The sequence below is a fragment of the Cervus elaphus genome, chromosome 7 (genome assembly GCF_910594005.1).
Source record: "Cervus elaphus chromosome 7, mCerEla1.1, whole genome shotgun sequence".
NCBI lineage: Eukaryota > Metazoa > Chordata > Mammalia > Artiodactyla > Cervidae > Cervus > Cervus elaphus.
Window position 1 is genome coordinate 19,640,059 of NC_057821.1, and position 18,894 is coordinate 19,658,952.

The 18,894-nt window shown below is 44.3% G+C and overlaps 1 protein-coding gene across 2 annotated transcripts in view; it reads left to right on the top strand.

The window, feature by feature from the left end:
- RUNX2 (RUNX family transcription factor 2) overlaps window positions 1-18,894 on the top strand; it is a 233,002-nt gene that overhangs the window by 84,717 nt on the left and 129,391 nt on the right. For both annotated transcript variants that reach the window (XM_043907628.1, XM_043907627.1), the window contains exon 2: window positions 12,524-12,867. In XM_043907628.1, the coding sequence (XP_043763563.1) occupies window positions 12,524-12,867 (344 nt within the window). The remainder of the gene's footprint in view (window positions 1-12,523; window positions 12,868-18,894) is intronic.

The following is an 18,894-nucleotide window of genomic DNA, read 5'->3' on the forward strand; positions in this document are numbered from 1 at the left end:
GAGAAGAAATATATGTGGTCCTGTTGCTCTGCCCCTGGAAGGGAGTTCAGAGGGAAGAGACCAAATCTCCACTCCAATATAAACTTTCTGAAAGTTTTTTTTTCTTTCAGTGGCTCCAAATTTCATGCTCTCTGACCAAGAAGAAAAGAAAGTTGAGCAACTTGTATTAAAATGATCAAGCCCACATAGATTCTCACATAATACAATGATTTCAAGGAGAAGTGAATGAATTAAAACAAATCTCTTTTTCTTTTCATACATGTGTAATAAAAATCACTGATGGACTGTTTAGACTTTAATTTATCTAGATATAAGCCATCCCCTTTTTTCAGTGACAAATGCAAAGCAACTTTTCAACTATTTTTCTTCCAGTTTAAAAAATTTTTAACACTGACAGTTGGAAATATTCTATAGAAACTTTAGCTCTGAATGGAAATGTTTTTGCTGGATCTCTGATGAGAGGGAAACTCTATGACTGAGTTTATAAAAGTTTGTAAAACAAAGTTGAAAACTGAAAAACTTTCAAATTTCAAGGCTGACTTTAGGGTGAGTTATGGTTCTTATGTATCATACTTCTTGTAATTCTTTCCTTATTAATATTTTTTCACAGTTCAAGTTTTATCATAGATACTTTTGAAAAAGGTATTTTTTTGTGTGTGAATAATACTATCAGTAGTAGAGCAGCCATGATTAAATCTTGAGTGACAATACGTAATAAACTGTAACACCTCAAGTCATTTCCCAGTTTACAGTTATGGGTGCACTGTAATAATAATGCCCTTTAATAAGGATAAACTGCTGTGAAGAAGTTAAAAACAGAACGAAGACTATGTTCAGTGAAACTACTAGATGCAACCCACATTTTCAGCAATCTTAGAGAAGAATAAGCTTTAAGCTAAGTAAATCAGATAAATATCTGAAACAATTCATCAGTTTTTTTTTTTATTTGACAATAATGAGAATAGTGTCACCCAATAGGATTTTTAGATTTGTTGATTAGCCAGGTTCATATAAATTTGACCTAAATGCAGAAGTCAAAATCTTAATTAAGATTTGCTAGGAACAGTCAAGTAGAAAGTTTTAAGGCATGTGGAAAATCGCTATTTCAGAATGCTTACGAGTCAACAAGTCATGGTTAAGCCTCCAACCTGGTCATAAAAAACTACAGAAAAGTTAGAGATTTTACTTGGTTAATAGAAATAAATATATTCTCTAGGCAAAGATGTAAATTAACAGAAAAATAACTGTATTGAGAGAGGAAAGAACAGTAGCCAAGTAAGCTTTTATTTTTTTTTTAATGTCTTAACTCCCCACCCTCTGCCACCACTTTGCTGAAAGTTTATTTCCACCACGTTGGCACTAGTAGGAAATGTCTTTAATACAATTCTTGTAAAGATTTGATAATGGAATTCATTTATTAAAAGAATCTAATGAATTTAACACCAACACAATACTTACAGAAATGAAAAATAACAGGCTCTAAGTGTATTGTGTTTGCAACATATTTAAGTAAAATTGAAGATAGTTCTTCTCAAAACAGAGTTAAACCTCAAAGTAGGCATATTTTTGCCTTTTTAAAAATTGCATAATAAAAAGCAGATGATTTGTATTTTTGTTGCCACAGAGTGATAACCGGGTATACACAGAGTTACCCTTACATATTATTATATCACTGAAGGTCAAACTCTTCTGTTGTATCTGCTATTGAAACCTCAGTTAGGTACTGAACATTATAATATGTGTTCTTTTCTGGGAGAGTGTGGAATTACTGCAATTTGTATTCGCCTTTAGGAATAGATTTTAAAAAAGGAAAGATGGTGACAAAGCAGGGAGGTCAGGAATCGCTCTGTAAGTTCCATATCCAACAGAGCTGGGCTAGGATTAGGATGAAGGAAATTGAGGCCCTGGCCTTGAATACAAAATCTGAGGGCATTCCAAGAAACCCGTTATTCACGATAATGTTTTCATGCAATATTCTTAAAAATCAAATTTAATACCAGAAGATCCACGATAAGCAAAGTACGAAAACTTTAAATAAGGACAGGATGGGGGACTATCCTGGAGGTCCAGTGGCTAAGAGTCCTTGCTCCACTGTAGGGGGCACAGGTTGAATCCCTGGGTGGGGAACTAAGATCCCGCATGCCACAAGCATGGCCAAATAAAACAGGAATGGACCCTGTTTTGTAGGCTCTTCTGTCTCACCCTCCTACTGGCCTTGCTCAGAGAAATTTCCATTTAACTCTTCTGTTTGGACCAAGAAGGGTGAATGGGCTAGAATAGTAGGATGAGGACCAGCAGCAAGGCTTCTAGAAGCAGCTTAAATATTCCCCTTCCTGTATATTGGTACAAAGGTGGGGATCATGGTCCCATGGTCCTTTGTGACCTAGCTGTAAGTAGTTTAGTCAACTTTATTTCCCTACTATGTTACAATATTCCCTTCTAGACAGGATAGTCCCTTTAATGTTGCAACAATTTTTTTCCACTTTGACTTAACACTGGATTTTCTAAAAATACATCAAAGACCTTTAAATCTGCTCAGAAGCAATAATTAAGTAAATTTGGGAAATAGTATGTTCTAGTTTCTTTTCATGGAGTTTCAAGATGCATGTAGCATAATACAAGCTGGGGGAAAATTGGCAATACCATGTCTATTTATTTGTTTCATCCAGTGTTGGTTTATTTTGCTGTAGAAAGATAGCATTGACTAGTCTCTGACTTCAAGTACAATTGTACTTGAAGCATTGTCTAATCCGGCTCCCTGGCATTCTTGGGTTGGTAGCATTTTGCTCTCCACATCTCGCAAGATACCTGTCCGCCTTCCCTGACGCCAGCTTTTTATCAGATCCAGGCATGGGGCAGCTCTGGAATTTTTGCGTGTGATTTTATTTATGTATATTTTTTCACTTGAGTTTTTATTTGAGTGTAGTTGCTTTACAATGTCATATTAATTTCTGCTGTACAGTAAAGTGAGTCAGTCACACATGGGCATATATCATATATCCCCTCCTCCTTGGGTTTCCTTCCCATTTAGTCACCACAGAGCACTGAGTAGAGTTCCTGTGCCATACAGTTGGTTCCCATTAGTTATCTCTTTCATTCATAATAGTGTATATATGCCAATCCTAATTTCCCAGTCCATCTCATCCCCTACTTACTCCTTTGATATCCATACACTTGTTCCCTATGCCAGTTCCTCAGTTTCTGCTTTGCAAATAAGTTTATCCATACCATTCTTCTAGATTACATATATATATGTGTTCATATAGGATATTTACTTTCTCTTTCTGACTTCACTCTGTATGACAGGAAGTCTCTAGGTCTATCTGTGTGTGTGCTAAGTTACTTCAGTTATGTCCGATTCTTTGTGACCCTATGGACTAAAGCCCACCAGGCTCCTCTGTCCATGGGAGTCTCCAGGCAAGAATGCTAGAGTGGGTTGCCATGCCCTCTTCCAGGGGATCTTCCTTGGCTAGGGATCGAACGCGCATCTCTTATGTCTCTTGCATTGGTAGGCGGGTTCTTTACCACTGGTACCACCTGGGAAGCCCCTAGGTCCATCTACATCTCCGTAAATGGCACAATTCCATTCTTTTTAATAGCTGTGTAATATTCCGCTATATATATGTGTACCACACTGTGGACTATGGGATTTCATGAGAGACATCAAGAAGACTCTGGGGAGAAAATATTGACCCATTTAACCTATACTCTCTGTCCACTCCATACCTTCTCTTAAAAATATACATCATCTTTTTTTGTCATCTCTTAAAAATATATGTCTTTTTTTTTTTTTTTTTTCCTCTGTGCAGCTTGCATGATCTTAGTTCCCCAACCAGGGATTGAACGTGGCCCTAGCAGTGAAAGAGCCAAATCCTAACCCTCGGATCACCAGGGAGTTCCTAATGTCTTCTAAATGTAGATTTATCATACCTCTTCCGTTCAGTTCAGTTCAGTCGCTCAGTCGTGTCCAACTCTTTGTGACCCCATGAATCGCAGCACGCCAGGCCTCCCTGTCCATCACCAACTCCCGGAATTTACTCAAACTCATGCCCATCAAGTCAGTGATGCCATCCAGCCAACTCATCCTCTGTCGTCCCCTTCTCCTCCTGCCCCCAATCCCTTCCAGCATCATACCTCTTAGGTAGAGATAAATTAAATAGATGTAATGTAATGTTGGAAATGCTCATCTTATAATGACCCAAATGGAGTGACCCAAAATGGAAACCACTGTAAACAAGTACATTTTGGAGGATAGAAAATGTAACCCCTACTCTATCCGTCTGGAAAAACTGAGGAAAGTGAGACCACAAAGCACTTTTTAAGAAATTCAATTATTTTGTATTTTGCAATAAGCTCTTTTAAATTATGTTCACATAGTAAGTTGAACAAGGAAAGTTTACTATAAGGAACTATTGACTATAACAATGGATTGGAGTCAGAAAAAATTGGCTAGGAAGAAGTCAAGAGAATTCTTAAGACTATAGGAAGAAGAACATGAACTACCCTCAGGACTGAAATAGCATAACCTAGAAAGAGTCGCCTCTCCCCACCTTCCCCAGGGCTGAGATACAGATCTCACTGGGAGAGCACAGCCTTGACTCACTGCAGGGCACAGAAGATGCAGTGGTGGAACTTGCTGGAAATCTGCCCTCTAGGGCGCTAGGGAAAGCTGTTTCCAAGTAGGTGTCTTGCCAGAGGCATGCCATTACAAAGCAAAGGTGGAGGATGCTGCGAGAAAATGCTGGGTGCTGCTGACAGCTGACTGACGACAGGTGCCTGGCACTGGAGAAACCAACTTTGCTAGAGCCGCTAAGCCCTGGGGAAGTGTGTATCGCTGGAGCTGTGAGCTGAAGAAGCTATACTCGCAGGGTTGGGGCAACCTGCTCTGTTGATTCTCTCTAAGCTTGAGAGAATCAGGAAGCAAAACCATTTCCCTCTGTAACGTTTCTCCAGCACCCCCTACTGACAAAATGTTGATGCCAGCAGGTAAGAAATATTTAAAGGGCCCAGATCCAGTTTCACAGAGCAGGTAAAAAAGTTGAATTTGAACCTGAGAGGCAATATGTTGATTATTGGCACCCTCAGGGAAGAAAAATGATCTAGAGAAAAATTGTGACTTATAGGAGTGTGATGAACAGATCTCACCCAACAGCTTCCTTGGTGGCACTGTCGGTAAGGCATCAGCCTGCAATGCAGGAGACCTGGGTTCAATCCCTGGGTCGGGAAGATCCCCTGAGGAAGGAAATGGCAACCCACTCCAGCATTCTTGCCATGGAGAATTCCAAGGACAGAGAAGCCTGGCGGGCTACAGTCGACGAGGTCTCAAAGAGTCGGACATGACTGAGCAACTAACACACACACACACACACCATGACAAGGACAACAGGATAATTTAGGGGAATCGTGTGAAATGAAACAAAAGAAAGAATCATCGAATATTGACCATGGCTAGATGGGAAAAGGGAGAAGGCAATGGCACCCCACTCCAGTACTCTTGCCTGGAAAATCCCATGGACAGAGGAGCCTGGTAGGCTGCAGTCCATCGACGCTAGGAGTCAGACACGACTGAGCGACTTCACTTTCACTTTTCACTTTCACACATTGGAGAAGGAAATGGCAACACTCTGCAGTGTTCTTGCCTTGAGAATTCCAGGGATGGGGGAGCCTAGTGGGCTGCCATCTATAGGGTCGCACAGGGTCAGACACGACTGAAGTGACTTAGCAGCAGATGGGAAAAAGAAAGTGCTTTTTCTGAGAAAATCTAGTTCAGGAAATCCTGGGGGAAAACACTGGAGAAAGAGTTTCTGGGTATGAAATAAAGAGGAAAAAAATAATTAGGATGGTGACCCAGAACTGGCATCCCCTAGGACTGCAGCTAAGAGAACCAAGTTGGATTATTTCTATTCTGTTCCTTTTTCCTCTTCTATTTTTCTTGCCTCTCTTGTTGGGAATTCAAATTTCTCAGACTGTGCAAAGGCTGATTTTGTACTTTGTTATATGGACTAAGACTGTTACGATTTATATTTCTTACCCTGATGGAAAGTTGGAGAGAGGGGACAAATAGTTCAGGCTACCATCCCGAAGTCTAGAGTGAAACTTCAGAATTGTAGGCAGTAGGATTAGAGTTGGATAGCAACTCTATTACTTTTGGTGTCCAGAAGGTAAAATGCAAGCACATCAATAAAGAAATAGATTACTATGGGAAACCATTTTTTAGGGTGTTTTAAAATGCTTCATCACAGACTTTTATAAGGTTTTACATATAATTTTCCACTACTTCTTGGAGATCACTGCCACTGACAAAGGACAATCACCAACATCAAAATACCAAAGGGCTGATTTAAGAAAATAAGTTTTATTTCTCTGACTTCTAGGTAATAAATGAGATTCTTCTTACAAATTATGTTGTCACCTCAGGTAGAGAGGGTGTCATTTAGGAAGCTGATCTTTTTGTCAAACATAACATGTACCACTCTAGTCCGTGTTGCTCCTGGCATACAATTAGGCAGGTGCTCCATAAATGTGGAAGATCACATGGCAAGCGTCAGCCTTTTTATGACAATGCTGCAATCTCTTATAAATGCCTGAAAATGGCCCATGGGAATGCTAACTGGAGCAACAAGGAAAAGTTTACTATGCTAAGCCCCCCAACTACAAAACACTTCATCTCTTGTTACAGCCATGCAAATTTTTATAGGTTCATTGAGAAAGGGAAAAACTGAGTGAGTTTACAACAAATCACATAGTATTGAACTGTATAAAAATAAAAATTTAAAAAGTCAGAAAGCTTTGGGATCACATAAGTTATGAAGCTAACTGTCTTAAAAGTATAAATGTGCTATGCTTAATCGTGTCTGACTCTTTGCGACCCCATGGACTGTAGCCCACCAGGCTCCTCTGTCCACGGGATTTTCTAGGCAAGGATACTGGAGTGGGTTGCCATGCCCTCCTCCAGGGGATCTTCCCAACCCAGGGATTGAACCCAGGTCTCCCACATTGCAGGCGGATTCTTTATCATCTGAGCCACCAGGGAAACCCAAGAATACTGGTGTGGGTAGCTTATCCCTTCTCCAGGGGAACTTTCCAACCCAGGAACTGAACCAGGGTTTCCTGCATCGCAGGCCCTGTGAAAATCTTGTATACCAGAAAATTCTTGGTAAGCTCACTTACGTTTCTTGTGTAATCGTCTATAAAACAGATGGAATAAACCTATGCAAGCCTTATGTATTTTTTTCGTGTTCAGATGACATGTAAATTTCTTTACCCCTTGCTCATCTATGCAGTTAATGTACTCCCACTATGAAGGATGCTGACATATAGAGGTGTGCTAGACGAGGGTGCTTAAACAGCTAGGGATAAATTATTAACTCCTCATTCTGTTTTGGCACATCCAAAATGATTAAGTGAAAAATATTAGTCTAACTAACATTTTATACAGAAAAGAGTAAGCTACTTTTTAGAGCTGCTGTATCCTGCTGTATCCTGCTGCTGTATCCTTCTCAGGGCAGGGATTGGCAAACTTTCTCTGTTAAAAAAAAAAAAAAACGAAACACATATTAAATATTTAGGCTTTGCAGGCCACGTAGTCCTTTCCATAACTACACAATTGTATGAATAAAACTGTGGACACTGAAATTTGAATTTATATTAGATTCATATGTCATGAGTATTATTCTTCTCCCAATTGTTTTCTATCTGAAAATTAAAAAACCATCCTTAATTTGTGGATCATACAAAAATAGGCATTGGGCCAGATTTGGCCTATGGACTGTAATGTGACAATTCCTGGCCTACTGGCAGTGCTATTTCTGCAAGAGCTGAGTGAGTTTCACTAAGTCCAAAGGAAAAATCTGTAAAGATGGTTTTGTTTACAAGGTTTTCCCATCCAACCATTCAAAACTTCAGCGATCATCAATATGTCATGATTTTTCACTGCATGTCTGAAAGGTTGTCCCTCTTCATCAGCTGACCCACTGAAAACTAGTTGACGATTTTACAGTGACTTTTTCACTTTTCATCAAGAAAAAGTATATATAAAATGATTTAGCAATTAGAAGAGAAAACCTGAATGAAAGAAGTACGGCTTCTGGTCTCGGTTTTGAGAACTCAGTTCTTTCACTAGATAAATAACTTGACTGTTTCACATCTCATTTTCTTTGTCTGGAAAGTCAGGATTTCCAGGTGTTGTTACTAAACAGTTACATTAAATGTTAAAGGAGATGGAGGGGAAAATTATGCCTGTATTTTCTGGAATAGCTACATGTTCAGAAAAATGTGTGTGTGTTTTTAAATGCCATAACGTAGAACAGAAGAGAGGCATATTTCTGAAGAGGAATCTAGTGGGTGATTTCTTCTGAACATTTTGAGGTAGAAAAAAAAAAAAAATTAAACCCAAGAGTGAGCTCATGCAAACTACAGCACAAAATACACACATGTAAAATTTCACAGTTTCCCTCTGTGCCTACTATTACCAGGAGAGGTTCAGTTTAGGGGTCTGTAAAAATGTTTTCTTCCTTTAAGAATAACTCTCTGAGCCAAGACATCATCAGTTCCAGGCTCAGTCAGCTCCAGTTGAAAGTGTGAATGTTCAGCAAGAGGATATTTTTGAAAGGAGACTGAAAATCTGCTGTGCCAGATACCTGAAACGTTGTTAGGGTATTCAGTGGAAAATTTCATTTCCACATTATAAATAACTGTAGGATATTTTAAGGGATCCAAGACTAGTAACTTCCAAGAGTTGCTTATATTAGCTCCACTGAAATGTGAAAAGAAGGGAGGATGTCCAAGGACAGGCTATAAAGCTGAATTACCGGATATGATTAATTAAAATAAATAATTCAACATTGATTAAATCACCCTTAAAATCCCCAGTCAAAGCACCCAAACATTGAGGCCTGCATATTTTGCTATCCACTAAGTAAAACAAAACAGCAATGAAGAAAGAGGAAAAGCCCCCAAAATGATTACTTAAGTTCAACTGCCCTAGAGGTTCTTATTCAAAAAAGAACCCGTCTGGTCGCCCATATTCGAAATACTGACTGTTACTTAGCGTCACCACATTTTCTGGTAGTCGCCGGTTCTGCGGATTTCCAGGGAGAAGGACAACCCCAGAGAAGACAGCATAACACCGACTGTGGTATTAATAGTGAAATTTTATCTCCCTTGACCACAGAAATAATCAGCTTCCGGTAACTTCTCTCTTCCTTTGCAGCCCCTACACATTAAAAAAGGCAACAAACCAAATCAGAGATCTTTGATAGACTGAGGTACAACGTGCCCGAAATAAAACTGTCCCGCTGAAAGGCAAAAAAAAAAAAAAAAAGAAAGAAAGAAAGAAAAAGAAAAGTCCTGTGTGTGAGTTGTGTATGTGTATTTCTGTATCGGCGTGGGGATGTGTGAGCGTGTGTGCCCCAGTGCATGTGACTAAGTGGAGGCAGGGGTGGGGGGAATAAGGTAGAAAATTAACGCAAGCAATCTGGTCTCTCTTCTGTCTTTTTGAAGGGTAAGCCTGGCTTCCCTTTGCTGGTCCGCCGCGTGCGGCTGGGGAAGACCCGACCCTCGTGCGCGCCGGTGGCGCGGCGGTGCCCAGGGTTAGAGCTCTCCCCTGTGACCGAAAAGATAATTAAAAATCGCACGCGCCGGAGACAGCACCGTTCCTCGCTGCGCATCAAGTCCGTAGTGATAAGTGGGTTCTCACCTCCCGCTGGCGCCCGGGCTCGGAGCCAGTAGTCTGGGGTCGAGGAGTAGGTTGGGCAGGGGGGTGTCCTAGCAGGTGATGCAGAATGAGTCACGCAGGGGCGCGGCGGCTAGGCTCGAATCTGCGGGGGTTTGGGGAGGAGAGGCGGGAAGGCGAAGAGAAAATTGGGGAAGGAGAAGTCGGACGAGGAAGGCGTGGAGTTGTCGATGGGGAAAGGGAAGGTAAAAATAAGTCCCAAAGAGGAAAGACGGAGCCGTGTCCCTTGAACCCCATCCTTACCCCCGAGACGGAGCTCGCCTAGCCTAGCCATCCCCGCCCCCGCCTCCGCTCCCACTGTTGGAAGCCCCTTAGTCGAAGGAGCATCTTTTTAGAGGGCATCTCTTTAGTGGTCCCCAAGCCAGGCAACCACAGCCCTCCAAGTTCATCCTGCTCTTGAAATAGGCTCAGAGTCCTGGACAGGCACCGGGTCCCCTCTGCCGCGGCCCCCACGCTGTCTCTTCCAGGCCCTTTCAAAGGCGCAGACCCCCCAAGCGCCGGCTGAGCGCTCGGAAGCGATGTTTTAAAAACCAGGAGGGAGGGGTCGTGGCAGGTCGCTACCAGGGTGAGAGAGGCGTTTGCGTAGAGCAATAAAAACACCGATTAATGGGTATGTGAATTGGTTTAAATAAGATGGGGGTGGGGGGTGGGGATGAGTGATGACTCAACTATCTTCCTGAATACTCCGAAGAGGAGGCACTATAACTTTTCATTTCTTTTATAACGTCGCTTATTACTGTGTAGTGTCAGTTACCCTGTTAGGCATCTTTGAAACGTTGGCAACGGATGATTCTTCTTACAGACACGTTTTCAAGCTTTGCGAGGTTTAAAGGAGATTGACAGCCAGGAACTTAGTAGTACAGTTCGAGGAGGGGAAACAGCCCGGTGCCCCCTTCTTAGGGGTGCAATAGCCTCAAGCGGATTTCCCGGCTTCTGCGGGCGCCGCACATTGTTTTATTTGTTTTGAAGGCTCCGAGTTTGAGGCTGGTCGGAGACACCCACGTGCTTCTGACTCTCATCAGCGTAATGATCGCCTTAGCCAGAGTCGTGTCTATATAAACCACAAAAACCTAATCATTAGAAATCCCAGCCTCCAAAAACCACATTTTAGGTAAAACTGCTGCTTTTTTTCTGCGCTCCTTCATCCTCTCGACCACAACTTTTTGGGGGATCCAAAGTCGCTTTTTAAACCCACATTGGGAAATAAATACATAAATAAATAGCCATTGAAACATTTTGAATATTTTATTTTGTACTTTTAATTTTTTTCCCCCAGGACTGGTGGGGGAGAAAGTGAAGACCTTAGACCTAGTTTTAGATGCAGAATAGACAATAAAAGTTTGACATTCATGGAAAACTGCTGGGGTTTTCCCCCAGCAAGGGTTTTTGCAACTTATTTTAATCATCAAGCTGACAGTTTTCCAGTCCTTAAAAAAAAAACTCATTCTTGTTCTCTAGGAACGACTAGTTTGAATATAGAAGAAAAAAGTGTCCAACACCCACTTGAGTTTCTAAAACTATTTTGACAAGTGTCCCCTCCATCCCAATTTTTTGTGTCACTTAAGTGGAAAAAAAGAAAAAGAAACACACCCAAACCCTGCAAAATCTTTTTTTTCCCTCGGGAGCCGCTCCGGCAGAGGTGGGGGGGGGGGGGGGAGTAGGGTGGGGGAAGGGTGAAGAGTGCTGAGAAGTCAGCACAGACGCTCAAGAATTTTCCTTCCTCCTCTCCTGAAGTTAAAACGAAAAATAACGACAGTCAGATCAGCCAGCGGCTCTCTGGCATCTCAGCTTCAATCTCCCTGGACCAAGAAGGGGGTTCCTTGTCCTGGGAGGAGAGGGCGAGAAGCAAGAAGACGCGACCCGGCGAGATCCCGCTAGCCCGGGGCCGCCTCTCTCGGCTTCCGAAGCTGCGCGCGGCGTCCCGGGGGCTCCTTCTCGCGGCCGGCGGGCGGCGGCAGCGGCTGCGATTCGCAGCCTCGAGATCCGTTGCCCCGAGATCCGCTGCCCGTGACTTACCTCCTGGCACCTCGAAGCGCGAGGGTCAGGGGAGCTTTGCAAAGAGCAGGAGGGAGTGGATGCGAGGAGGTGGCGGTGAGAGGGCGAGAAGAGGAGAAGGGAAAGGAAGGAGCCGGACCGGGGAGCCGGGCTGGCAGCCGCCGCGGGAGGAATCTGAGTGCGCAGCCGGCGCGGGGGGAGCGGCGGCCGCCGCGGAGGAGGCGGCGGCGGCGGCAGCGGCGCGGCCGGGCGGGCGGCGGCGCGGACGCCTGCAGCTGGGTAGCTGCGCGCGGCGCGGAGCGGAGCGGCGGTGGCGGGCAGCGCGCGGCGATCCTGGCCTCGGGGCTGGACTGCTGAACCCACTGGGCTCCACCGCCGGCCTGGAACTGGGAGGGGGCGCCAGCGCACCCAGGACGCGGTGCCCCAGGGGACCCGACTCCAAGTTGCTGCAGACTGAAGCCTCCCGCCTGCCCGGGCCAGACACGTCCCGGTGCCCGTTCGCAGCTGCCACCCGGGTGTTCCAAAGGCTCCGTCAAGACCTGCGCCTCTCGGGGCTCCCCACCCGCCAAGCCGATTGCTCTGCAACGCCGCCGCTGGCTCCCGTCAGACTCCGCCCGGCAGTCGGCTTCGTCGAACTTGATTTCTCACCTCCTCAGCCCCATCACCTCCAGCCCCTTTTCCCCCGTCTCGCCTCCACCCCCCCAATTTCCTCCTCCTCGCCCCTCATTTCCACCCTCCTCCCCCTCCCCCGGCCACTTCGCTAACTTGTGGCTGTTGTGATGCGTATTCCCGTAGATCCGAGCACCAGCCGGCGCTTCAGCCCCCCCTCCAGCAGCCTGCAGCCCGGCAAGATGAGCGACGTGAGCCCGGTGGTGGCCGCGCAGCAGCAGCAGCAGCAGCAGCAGCAGCAGCAGCAGCAGCAGCAGCAGCAGCAGCAGGAGGCGGCGGCGGCGGCGGCGGCGGCGGCGGCGGCGGCGGCCGCGGTGCCCCGGTTGCGGCCGCCGCACGACAACCGCACCATGGTGGAGATCATCGCTGACCACCCGGCCGAACTCGTCCGCACCGACAGCCCCAACTTCCTGTGCTCCGTGCTGCCCTCGCACTGGCGCTGCAACAAGACCCTGCCAGTGGCCTTCAAGGTAAGAAACTGCGGCCGCCCCCCGCCCCGCCCGCCCCCGGCTCGGCGCCGCGGGACCTGCCCGCAGGCGTCTCCGAGCCCGCGGGGGCCCGGGGCCCGACCCGGGAGGCCTCCAAGGCTCCTACCTCGGTGGCTCCGACCTGAGGGACCCCCGTCTGGCCCTTTCCTCGGGATCCCCCAGCTGGGCTCGCCGCGTTAGTGATCCCGCACAGATCCTTCCCACTCCCACTTGTGCCCGCAGCCACCACCGCGGCCCGTGTCCCCCTCTATCCGTTCACCACCCCTCGAGCCTCCCGGCCAACGTCCCGACCCACTCCTCTGAGCCGATCTCCCCTCCCCCAGGAATCCCCCGGTGCCCACTCTCGGCGCCGCCGCCGGGACGAGCTCCACCCCGCCCCCCACTCCTCCGGGGCGAGGATACCCGGCGTTCTCCCCTGAGACTCCCGCGCCCTGGTGCCCGGCATCCCGGCCGAGCCTGCACCGCGGGCCGCCGCGCCGCCCCTCCTCGGGATTCCGCGAGCTCCTACCCTCTCCTCCCCTCCCACCCGAACGCCCTCCGCGGGTCTCGGCGCCCCCTTCTCTGACCGGCTTGCGCCTTGGCTGTCCCGGCCCTTCCCGGGCTCGGGGGCCGGTGTTAGTGGGGTGCCGGCGCCGGGCGTTCGCGCCCGGGGCGGGGCGCCGGGTGCCGGTTGCTGGCGGCGGCGCGTGGGCCGCATTACGGGTGTCCGAGAGGGTCCGGGCAAACTTAGGGACTCGAGGAGCGAGTGATGGGAAGACGGGACGGGGGCGTCCTCTCAGCCTGCAGACCCGCGCCGGTTCCCGCTAAGGAGGAAGGCGGGGCCGCCGGGGTCGCCGCGCGCCCGGAGGCGGGGGAGCCCGGGAGACCCGGGAGCCAGACCCTCGAGTGCGAGGCGGCGCGGGCCAGTGGAGGGGGCGGGGGCTCGCCGCGCCGCGAGGCTGAATGGAAACCTGCGAAATGCCTTCGGCTCGCCCGCCTGGAAAACTGAGGTGACACTGTGAGATTCGCCTTATTCTTTAAGGACTCAGACCCCAAAGGTCCCTCGGGCTTCTGAAAGGTCGTGGGAGGCTCGGGTCAGCGACCTGGGCGCCGAGGCAGTGACTCCCAGGCTGGAGAGCACCCCCCGCGCGTCCCGCGGCGGCCTCCTCGGTCCGCCTGGCCCGTTAGTTGGAGGGCGGATGTCAGCAGCCCCGAGTCGCGGGCAGCGGCTCGGCAGGTTGAGGGTTTGAGGGTCCGGAGCCTCTCTGATGCAATTGGGGTCCCCCCCGTCCCCGGCAGCCCTCGCCCCCTCGCAGAGCCCCCAGGGCCGGGAGCGCCCCGGGTCGCTGGAGAGACCGGGTACCCGGGCCCTGCCTCCTCGAGGGATTAGGCGCTTGGGTTGGAGGGGGTGGTGAGCCAGACGCGGAGGAGAGGGCTCGCAGAAAGATGCTTCCGGTCCAGTCTAGCCTCTGAACCCGCGAAGGTGGGCCTGGGTCCCATGGGTTCTGGGATTGTGGAGAGCAGGGTAAACCAGGCCTTGGGGTGGGGTGGAGCGGGGAGGGAGGAATCCCGCCAGTTCCTCCCTTGTGGACCCTGGGGCCAAACTCCCACGGGCCACTGGCAGTTCCCTGCTGTTGACCACCCCCCTGCTCCACGCACCAGTTCAGATTCCGTGTGTGGGTGGGGTGGAACGAAAGAGGAGTCCAGGTCAATTAGAGCTGGTTATCTCGCTAGGTCTTCTATCAGAGCAGGAATCAGAATGAATTATTATGGAAAGGGGATGTTGCATTCTGGGGCAAGTTTCATTTTGCAGTTGGCTCCAGAAACGTGTGTGTGTTTTAACCGTCCCATTTCTCCTTTTATAAACCACCCATTTTGTAGGTTAAGCGTTCCTTCCTTGAAATATGGAAAGCTCAGAATATAGGTGAATCGTAGAAATGTGGATTTTCACGTGAGAGATATCTTTTACAATTCATCGTCCAAGGGTCCAGAATTTTCTAATTAGCCTTATGTGAGAGTGGAAATTTGTTTCCACCCACCTCTCCCTCCCCTCCCCCCCCCCCCCCAGATCCCCTCAAAACACAAACAAAAAGCCCTGGGCGAAAACACCAAATAATAAAAATAAGTAGATATTATATATGTAAAATGCCAGAAGTCAGGATATGAAAAAATTAAGGCTCTAGATGTTTGATATTCTGCATTCCGTTAGTTTTGCTAATCATGGTTTTAGGGTATAAATGTCTTGAACTCTACGCTTGCATTTATGGTGCTGAATTGATTCTGAGCATTAGTACTTTGACTGGAAAGGCTCTTTTTGGCATAAAGATAGAATGCAATTTAGTTTGAGCTGTTCTCAGATGTTTTGGCTATCTTTAGGTTTTCTCACTACCACCCTTTTAAAATTATTTTGAAAATAAATTGCTTTCTCTGTTATTCATCATACTTATTTTTAATTATAGAGTAATTTTACTTTTAACCAGTAAACAAAACCATAGATAACACATGGCCATATTAAACTGAATGTTTTAAGTTGTATTAACTGAAGGATAAGCTGAATTAACCTAAAACTTGACTTTCATGTTTTCCCACCTCCCTAAACTTGTGTTTAACAAAATTCAAATAGTGGCTTACAGCTGACATCCACTCAGTATAGAAGTTTTGTCTCTACTGAAGAAAGATGTGTAGATACTCGGAACATCCAGATTTTGACAGGATTTTTTGTTTGTTTGTTTTCATCTGAATGTTAGTAAAATCAACCTCTTTTTACCTTACTTTCGAGATAAAAGCCTGTGAGCGGTAGACTTTCTAGACTCTTGCAACATAATCAAATACATCTGCAAAGAAGTAATATGAAGAAGTCTCAGTTTTAAAAGTGGTGACAGCAATTTGGCTATCATATTCAGAGCTATGTACAAAGTAAATTATAGTGTTGTTGGGTAGATAGCAGACAGGTAAATATATTTAATATAGAACTTAATTGTTGAGAAGTCTGGCATTCAAATCAATATAATATTTATTGAGCCCATATTTTATGCCGGTGACACTGAGCTCCGCAAAGTAGAAGATCAGAAATGAATTCAGTAGACTGTGTTTTGATATGTTAACTTAAAGCAGTGCTTCAAAATGATATTGGTAGTGTATTGCATTAAGTCATGTCATGTACTAGCGTTGTTCATCTGATCTTGTTTTGGAATTATACGAGAGTACTTAATTCATTTATACGCTGACATGTAAAAGTGCAAAAACAACTTGTATGCTTTAAACTACACCAAGTTGTTTATTAGCGTTATATTTTTAACAAAGTTCTGCAGTTTTGAAATGTCCAGTCCTCCCAGGTGTCAAGGAAATGGAAATAAATATTTTTAACGTTTTTCTCAGGTGTATGTCACTGAAAGCTTAAAATAGTTAAGGCATACTATTAGAGGATCCCAGGCCCTTTCTGTCTTGGGTAGTTGCAGTGATGAGAAAGCGATATGCAAATTCATTGTATTAGTTAATGGTCAGGTAGAAATAGTGGGGAGAACATGTTAGCCCTGTAGCCAGTAGCACCCTTGTAAGTTAGGCTCTGTCAGCATTTTTATCCTGAAGCTTGGTGTTCAGGGTTCGTAACTCAGTTGCTTTAAATAGCTTCAAGCTGAAACACTATGCAGAAATTTTAAGTCCAGATGTGTATTTTAAAGTTAAAAGTAGTGTAAGACTATTGCACTGCTTTAAGTTAGTGAACACTGGTCTGTATATTTACCAGGATCATATGTTTTTCTGGCAGTGTTAAAGAAAGAAAACACATTTTTCGATATATGATCTATTGCTCATAGTTAATTCTGCATGTTTAATAATACCTTTCAGTATTTGTCACAAGTAGGGTTTCAAAATGATGGAGCAATTTCTATTTGAAAATAATTTTTTCGACATCATTGGCCATTTTTCTCTTCATAAGCAAGTATGTAGCTAATACCTATTTGACATAATGAGTTGTATTTTCCTTACGTAATTAGTGATCAGATTTTATGTTTGTGTCTTTTTAATGTAATTATACCTAAACAAAGAAAACAGGTTTTTAAGCCTGTTAAAACTTTGCTAAACCTACTCTGAGTTGCTCTGCAAAACTGTGTACATCATAATAGATTTCAAGTTGTTTGAAGACAGGCTTATTTTTGTGTTAAGCCTTTAGATGCAAGAAAAATTATTTAAAATTAAAAATTTTAGGATTGAGTATATATAAAACTTACTGGTAAGGTAATGGAAACAAATAGTTTTAGGTGAAAAAGAAATAAATTTAAAAAACTTGTATTTGAAAACAGGCATGATAAAATGTCATTCATTATTTTCATCCCTTTGGCATTGCTGTTTTTATCTTTTTAGAATTCCAGAATATCCATTGTTTGATGCTCTAAATCAGCTTGATACATGGCTCGTGAATTTCTGGCTTAAACTGAAATAATTCCCATCAAATTTCTCTTTGACATATAGTATAAAAATTAAGAAATGCTATTTTATATTGTATTTACTCTTTTCTCTATGGTTCAGTCAGGTTTTTCTGAATTCTAGTTTAGAGTCTAAAAGTAACTAATATTTGTGAAACTTTGTGATCATTTATTTAAAGTTTTCTTTAAATATTTGCCATAGGAATAAAACTTTTCCTTTTTGCAATTACTCCCTTACCTTTCTTTTTATTCCAAAGATAGATTTGGTCAGATTCTATCTTGAAAAATAATTATATTTCAATTTTGCTGCAAGTACAATGTGTCCAAGTGATATTGGTCTTTAAGAGTAATTGATTAGCGAAGACTTGACTTCTGTCTATGGAAATGTCATAAGCAATTTAAATTTCCATATAATAAGACCACAAAAACAATTTTAAGGGCCTGAGTTACTTCTCCATTGCTCCTCTTTCAGAGTAGCTCACAGATTTAGTCAGAGGAAACCTCATAAAAATTTTCAATAGCGTTTTTAGAGTTAAATATCCTTTTACTTTATTTTTCACAAGCTCTGTATCATGTGATTTAAATGCTAGTTATCGGTGAGGTGCGCTAAAGAAAGGAACTTCTTTCTCTTCTGAAATGTCAGGACACAAAATTACTTCCCTCTTCCCCATGAAGTTTCTTGAATTGGTAGATTTTATGTTTGAAAAGCACCTAGAAAATTAACTGTTAAAGTTTCATCACAAATTATTCTCTGCAGAACAGAACTTTTGTATTGGGTGGTGTGGAAACAAAATTTTGAGTGCTAAACTAACTAGTTAAAAGGTGATTTTTGATTGCTCTCTACCCCTTAAAATGTTTTCCATTGCTTTTTTGGTGCAGATGAAATGTGTAAAAATTTCTTGATTCTTTTGGTTTTCTTTTAGATAAACACAGTTGAGAATCTCCAAGGGAAACTTTCTAGCTTCAGAGATCTACTTCTTTTTTTTTAAACCCTCAAACATATAATTACACTTCTGATTGATATAAAGTCAAATATATTCTCTGTATCTCCCTTTTTTTCCTCAGAAAAACATTAGTCAATCTGATTTGGTAGAGTGAATAGCAGAAAAAAAAACAAAAAACCAATATATTTAGCTACTAAAATAGAATTCAGCCAAAACAGGAAAAGTTATCACTATATCTTGTTAGTTAGCATTTTTTTTCCAGGCCAAGTTGTAAGCCTCATAGAAGACTCACACAATTTGTGATGACCTATTTGTTTTGTTATTAAATGTGATACATAAAACATACCATTATTTAATATGGCCATTATTATACTGCTTAAGCAAAGAAAAATGGATTTATGTATTTCACTCTTAGGGATCTTTTCTTTCATATTTTCCCATATTGAATTAATTTTCCTTTTCTTCTAACTAAAAAAAAAATCCATTATGTTAAAAATATGCAGTAAAATAATAATGTCCCAGAGCTCTAAAAAATCTTTATATTGGGGCAGATTTCTTCACTTTTTTTCCGGAAATTTCGCCAGCCTGGAGTGAAACCCATCAGCTGTCCTGTATCTCTCAACAACACCAAAAAACATCTCAGGACATGAAGTAAAGAATTA